Source organism: Atta colombica, unplaced genomic scaffold, assembly GCF_001594045.1.
Source record: "Atta colombica isolate Treedump-2 unplaced genomic scaffold, Acol1.0 scaffold134, whole genome shotgun sequence".
Taxonomy (NCBI): Eukaryota; Metazoa; Arthropoda; class Insecta; order Hymenoptera; family Formicidae; genus Atta; species Atta colombica.
Window position 1 is genome coordinate 352,108 of NW_017259222.1, and position 7,109 is coordinate 359,216.

The 7,109-nt window shown below is 29.8% G+C and overlaps 2 protein-coding genes across 3 annotated transcripts in view; one reads left to right on the top strand and one right to left on the bottom strand.

Moving 5' to 3' along the window:
- Positions 1-690, top strand: part of LOC108684420 (RAD50-interacting protein 1) — a 3,429-nt gene extending 2,739 nt beyond the window's left edge. For both annotated transcript variants that reach the window (XM_018188726.1, XM_018188727.1), the window contains exons 10-12: positions 22-187; positions 282-415; positions 486-690. In XM_018188726.1, coding sequence (XP_018044215.1) covers positions 22-187; positions 282-415; positions 486-669 — 484 coding nt within the window. In that variant the 3' untranslated portion in view covers positions 670-690. The remainder of the gene's footprint in view (positions 1-21; positions 188-281; positions 416-485) is intronic.
- Positions 689-7,109, bottom strand: part of LOC108684421 (WD repeat-containing protein 81) — an 11,323-nt gene continuing 4,902 nt past the window's right edge. The window contains 13 exon segments of the mRNA XM_018188728.1: positions 689-1,059; positions 1,141-1,247; positions 1,773-1,922; positions 2,002-2,295; positions 2,381-2,793; positions 2,876-3,050; positions 3,133-3,265; positions 3,873-4,162; positions 4,264-4,439; positions 4,515-5,213; positions 5,289-5,443; positions 5,575-5,871; positions 5,987-6,408. Coding sequence (XP_018044217.1) covers positions 828-1,059; positions 1,141-1,247; positions 1,773-1,922; positions 2,002-2,295; positions 2,381-2,793; positions 2,876-3,050; positions 3,133-3,265; positions 3,873-4,162; positions 4,264-4,439; positions 4,515-5,213; positions 5,289-5,443; positions 5,575-5,871; positions 5,987-6,408 — 3,543 coding nt within the window. The 3' untranslated portion in view covers positions 689-827.

Sequence of the window (7,109 nt, forward strand, 5' to 3'; positions counted from 1 at the left end):
AGTACTTTTTATTATTCTAAGATGGTTTGCGATGCAGTCTTCAAAAGAAGTTGCTTCATTATCAATGACGCCAAGTGGTTGTCCTATGTTCCAAGAACTAGCAACACGTCTTCATATATTGCACAATGTTCTTGCCTTGCCGTTGTTTAATCAAGCTTGGAAGAATTTAGCTGCTCAATTTGATCAAGTATACATGATAAAAATAAAAGAAAATAGATTACTTTTTACATAATAATTTTTATATAATAATTTTCATCTTATTTCAAATATTTCTTTTACAGTTTCTTTTTGAAGAAGTTGTACTCGTAAATCATTTCAATAATGGTGGTGCCGAACAATTACAGTATGATATTTTGAGGAATCTGTTTCCATTATTTGGTTTGTATATTAACAAACCAGAATCATATTTCCCTTTGTAAGTTTCTAAAATTATTAAAATTATTTGTTAAAACAGATATAATAATTCAGCTATTTTAATGTTCTAGAATTAAAGAAGCATGTATACTTTTAAATATCCTAATGGGTTCAGCAATATTGCTTGAAGAAGCATTAAATAATGATGATAAAAATGTATCAGCAGAGATTTTAGCGGATGTTGGTGTGTACAAAATGTCCGCCAAATTGGCTCTAAAAGTAATAGGGACGAGAACAGACATCATCCACATATAGAAAATCTTTCTCTTGAATGTATCTTGTACAAATGAAATTTATTGTAATAGATTTTCCACGCTTTCTGTTAAATTAGGTATACTTTTCTATTCCTTACTATTGTATATAGTAATGTCCACACACGCGTGCGAGCGCGCACATGTTCTGTAAATAACTCTCTAACATAGTAGTGTTATTCCACCATTGTCAGCACCTAATAATAGTAATCGATTGAGAGGCAGGACCGCCAAGGCAGTAAGAATGCCTTTAAAAGCATCAGATCTTAACTTGGATGAGCTTAATGAAGCAGTCGTTTCTACAGCAGTATAAACACCAATTCGATTTGCTGTTGTTCCTATTACCAATGCTTGTTCGTGCATTGCCATGCAATGAACAGGTTCTGTTGCACCTCTGAAAATCGATAAAAAATAATTTATGTAAATTATGTTTTATCTATTTCATTTTACATAATAATATTACAAGTTTTCTTACTTCATGTGAAATTTAAGTTTTCCATCTATTGCACTCCACACAGCTATAGTTTGATCCAAAGAAGAACTAACTATAGTAGTTTCATTTATCGCTTCTAATTGTAATATCTATAATATTAGAAATCAATAAATCAAACAAATTCTTATATTAAAGAAATTTTTTTAAACCTATGCGATAAATTTTCATAGATTTGTGTAAGTGTTTTATTATACATATATACTATCTTTAGTAAACATTTAAGGTGGTTTTTTAGTAAATCAAGTTATCATAAAAAACCAATTTCTTTATATAATTCTTTATATAATTAAATCTCTTATGATCAGCGTATTACACGTGTCGCTTGCTGAAAAGCACACTATATCTAAAAATAATCCAGTATAAAAAAAATTGCACATTACTGTTTTAGATTATCTGGAGATATACATATCATGTTCTTTGTAATCTTTTGTTTAAACGCTAAAAACTTTGAAATTAATGAATATATCTATTAAATTTTTCTTGAAAACAGTTTAATATATTTACAAATAAACTTACAAAAGCTTATGAAAATCTATTACATAGGTTTTTCAAAAAGTTTTTCGAAAATAGCTTTTTATGAGACTTTTAAAGATAAAAGACTTCTAAGTTTTTACCTCGCATTCATGTCCCTTCCAAGATGCGATAATTAGACCGGTACGAGTATCTAATATCGTCAAGAAGCCTGATGCTTGACCTAAAGCAACCCAGTTAGTACTAGGCGATATAGCGATACATCTTATTAAACCCGTTGGATTCATAGAAATCTATCGAATGATTTAATGTTAAACTTTGTGTATCATGAATTAGAATTTTAGGATATTAATATATATATTTTATGCTTACTTTCATTTCATTAACATACTGGAATGTTCTACAATCAATAACTCTAAGAGTAATATCGGTTGTTCCCACAAGAAGAGTTGTAGAAGGGGAAGGACTCGAGGCTAAAATATTCACAGGAACTGGACGGCTGCTTTCTGGACATCCCAGAAGCGAACCCATGTAAGGATCCCAACAATGAATCATACTATCGCATGTCACTGCATATCTCAAAGATTCCAAGAATGTAAGTGAAAGAATAGACTTTTTGTGTCCAGTATATGTATATTGACACGATGAAATTGTAGTTCCATCACCCTGATTTTATTACAACAGTAAAATCATAATTCTAGATATTATATAAACAATTTTTTTTCATTAAATTGAACAGAATATATTTTACCTGGCTTCGTAAACTCCACAGTTTCACAGTTTTGTCTCTGCTACCACTCATAAAACTGTTCTCATTGTCTAATACATAAAGACATCTCACACTGTTTGTATGTCCATTGAAAGTCTGAAGTTTTATCTGTTTTATATTAAATATTGTATCTTTCTCCGGTCTTCCTATCTCGTGCTCCCAATAAGCTAACCAATTACCACGTAGTTGTCTACCAGCGGATAATGGACAAGTTGTTTCGCGACTGGCGACAATACTCGTCTCTGGCAACACTTGAGATCTCGCATCATCTTTCTGTATTTCGAATCTGTTTCCTATCACAGATATATTCCCGAAGCTGCAAGCACTTTTGTCAACTGATTCTACATTTTCCGTATCATCACAATCCACGGAAGTATTGTATTTATCCGCATTATCTTCAAAAATAAAAATGAAATACAAGAATGAACATATTATTAATCGTGATAATAATTGAGAAATATCTTATAGGATATTTACCATTATTTACAGAAGTTGCTTTTATTTCTTGCTCATAATCATGACAAAGCTGTTGTATATGCTCATGATTTTTAAGTATATGTTCCATCATTTCAGTATGAATACATCTATAAAAAAGCATGTAAGCTTTGTGAGCGAACGCAGTAGTAAACACAGCTCGTAATTCTTCAAATGCCTGTACATAAAAAGTTTAATATATATACATTTGCATTCGTAATATCTAAAAAAGAAACATGAGTCGTAAACTTTGATCTTACTCTATTTCTTTGCAAGTCTAGCACGTCGCTATTTTCTACGATTGGAGGAGAATACGAATCTGTAATATCTGTATCAAGTTTGTTCCACGCATAAGTTCCATTATTAACAGATTCTTCGTTTGTCATTTTCATTCTATGAAATAATAAAAAATGAATATCTTAGTATGTCGTTACTTTTATCATTAAGTTTTATCATTAAGAAAAGCAGGAGGAGTTAATAGATTTATATAATTAAATAGAAAATAAAATTTATTAATGTATTTTAGAAAACACGGAATACACAGACATAATTCTACGTTTAGATTTTAACGTTGCTTCATATATTTAGGAAAATTAATTTATAATAACAAAATTTATTTAAAAATGTAGGAATTTTCTGTTTATGTTATTTTATAATAATTTTATTTTTTTTCATTCTTTTAATGGTCTATTTTAGTTAATCTGTAGAACAAAATGTGACCTGAAAAAAATAGACAGAAAATAGTAGATTGTTTCCTTGGAATCATGCAAAATGCGAGGCACTTGAAATTTTCTATCTTCAAAACACAGAAAATTTCTATTTTTAAAATAATTTTTATATTGTACATAAATTAATTTTCTCAAAGATAAATAATATCTAAAGAATTGTATTCGTTTATTCCTAAAATAAATTCACAAATTGTAATTCAATTTGATCATATAAACTTTCTGTCTCCTCTTAACAATGTGTAATTAAACCGCAATGTTCATCTGCGTATTACCGTACGAAATGTTCGTAGGTCGTATCTGCTTTTTGTCCAAAATTATTTGATGTAACTCCACCATCTAAATTTTCACTGAAAGCTTTGTCAAAAGCCAGAAAGAAGCGTTGAATTGGTATTGCTAAATGATTTTTTGTGATCACATTGCCAAGCCGTAAGCTAAGAATGAACATTGCTTCCAAACATTTTTCAGCTAAAGCAATGCGCGCAAGCGTTCCATTTGGAAATGTAAATCTCGCGGTTGATAATATGCGTACTGTGGGATGCAATATGGATTTAACAATCGGCTCCTACATTTAAATATGAATAAAGTTGAGCTATTTAAAATTTTTTTCATCATATTAACGTGTAATAATTAATATATAATAATTAATTATATGATAAACATTACATGAAGCACATCCATCACCGTAGAATCGCTAAGATACGCTGTAATGTGATTTAATAGAGCCAGACAAGAAATTAGGCCTCCTTCCAAATTCTGCGTTAATTTTCTCTTACACAATGCTAATAGCTCCACTATATGTGCAAAGTATTGCAGCAATATAATTTGTTCGCCATATAATCCTGATAAAATAGTTGATAAACTGTCATTTTACTTATTAAAAATTAAAAACTCACTATATATTTTTTTGTACGTACCTGCAATAGATGTGAGGCACTCTAAAACTTTAACAGCATTTTGATCACCAGCTAATATCGGCTTCTTCCATGTAACGCCCTTCAGATGCATGAAATTATTGTCATCAATTGGTGTTAAATTTTCTTTCCCAGCGTAACATAACGTCAGCATTCTCAGAAGATTTCGCGACAAGTATCGCGCTGTAAGTACTGGGCCGAGTCTATGAGATAACCATATAACCGATTCTGCGCTCATCTCAGAAATTGTGCATTCACTTAGAACAGATTTTCGGTAAATATGATCTAATTGATGTACATTTTCATCAGACTTGATCACGTCGCTTTTATTATCAAAATCCACGGAAAGCACTGCAGGACTATCTTCCTTAGTATCTATATTGCACATATTTTCTGACAGATTATTATCTGAATTCATGGCATATGCGTTAACATAAGTGAAATCTTCACTGGAAGTTTTACTTCCAACGTTACAACCAATACTGTTAAACTCAGTTACTAATTTAACTCCATTAGTATTTGATTGTTCAGGTATTGGAATCGTTGATGATTTCGCAGAATCACCTGGTGAATTTTTATTTTTATCATCATTTGTATCATCGCAGGTATTCAAATTGAGCTCTATATGTAAGTCGATATCATACGGCGCAGTATTGTTTGAAAAAATCCATAAATTATCCTCCGTCTCCATGGTAAATACCTCTGTAATATATCCAATAGAATCAAATCATTTTCTTATACTTATTAAATTCGGTTGAATTGAATAACGTTAATTACCTTCGATATCATTATTTTTCATTACGTTAGATGTATCGTTGATCGTTGGTATAGAAGATGCAGCGACAGTATGTTCAGTGTCTGCAAATGAATCTTCATCTAATGGAGATAAAATACCTTCTCCCTCACTGCAAGGTCCACTTAAGTCACAGCTCCTTCATAGAAATTTATAAGCAATATAATATGATACAATTATATATAATATATATACAGATACATTAAAATATACAACATATTAATTTATATATTACATATATAATAAATTAATTATTACTCTTTTCCTTACTTCAAATTCACAGTCCTATGTGTGCATGTGTCAATCGAGCCCTGTACATAATCTTTATATCCTCCCACTGCTTCTACTAAAGGATTTATAAAATTGTCTAGGAATCTACGTAGTCCTAATCGAACTATCAACTTTAACAAGAACGTTCTGTGATATAGTCGAGTAGTTCGAAACTTTGCAAGCATTCCCGTAGGTATTATATCAACGTACAGTGGAGTATCCATAATAGAACCGTTTTCATACAGTTTTATAATAGGTAAAAGGAATGTATTAACTGTATCCTTCGGTCCTAATGTTCTGCGACAAAAAAATGTGAAAAATGAAAAGAAAATCAAATAAAGAAAATCAAATATTTATATAAAATCAAATATTTATATAAAAAAAAAATAAAATAAAATAGAGTAATACTTACTTTGCAATGGGATCAAAAAGATGCCATACTGCTAATACTGCACTATAAGGTTCTTCCATAATCTGCACTATATGAGGCACTATCAACTGTAAAGTGGCTTCTCTCATGCCACCGACATAAGGTAACAGCCGTTCTAATTCCCTAGCAATTGCTTTTACTTTACATTCACTAATTTTACACAAATACTTTATTTTTGTTTTCATTGCAAAATCCATATCGTCTTCGGTCTTCACGATAGCATTTAATTCTCGTACCAAACTATTATATTCTTGCAACATTTCTACAATGTTATATAAGTATTGGCAGTATTTGGAGAATGGGAATAGACTGCCAGATAAAATTGGTTGAAGAAATTGATGAGCGGATGGTGGCGGAAGACCCATATATGTTATTGTCGGATAACGAAAAGGAGTCTCGTTCATCTAAAATATTTTACATGTATAGATAGGATATTCCATGTGACCATAACTTCAAAAATGAACTTCAAAATACAAAAATAATACAAAAATTCATAATAAATATTTGTTTTATCTGACTTTGTTTCCGAGTTATAAATGTTTTCGTATTTCATTAATTTTCGTTAAAAACTAAACTAGCATAGCATCTTCATACCTCTTTGTCTTTAAAAAAATCAATAAAAATCGGGTGAAGACACTACGCTAGCTTAATTCGTAAGGATTAATAAAACATGAAAATATTTGCAATTCGGAAACAAGGATAAAACAAATGTATATGAATTTTTTATTTTTGTATATCCTAAATGTAAATTCAATTTTCAAGTTATATCTACATGTTATGAAGTACCCTGTATATTATAATAAATTCTGAAATGTGTCTTTTAATAAAATGTAAAATCTTTCAGAATAAAGACTTAACTGACTAATAGAACTCACAGAAACAAATAAAAATATTTTAATGAACATAGATCAGCAAAGTAATTGTTTTCAAAATATTGAGTTTTTTATAAATTGCATTATTTATACGATTACATTTTATTATAAAATGATGAATATCTCAATTTGAAGTATCGACTTAGACATAATAATGCATCGAAAATGATTTATAAATAGTGCAACAAATTAAAAAAATTTTTGAATGCATATGTTTTATATATATATATATA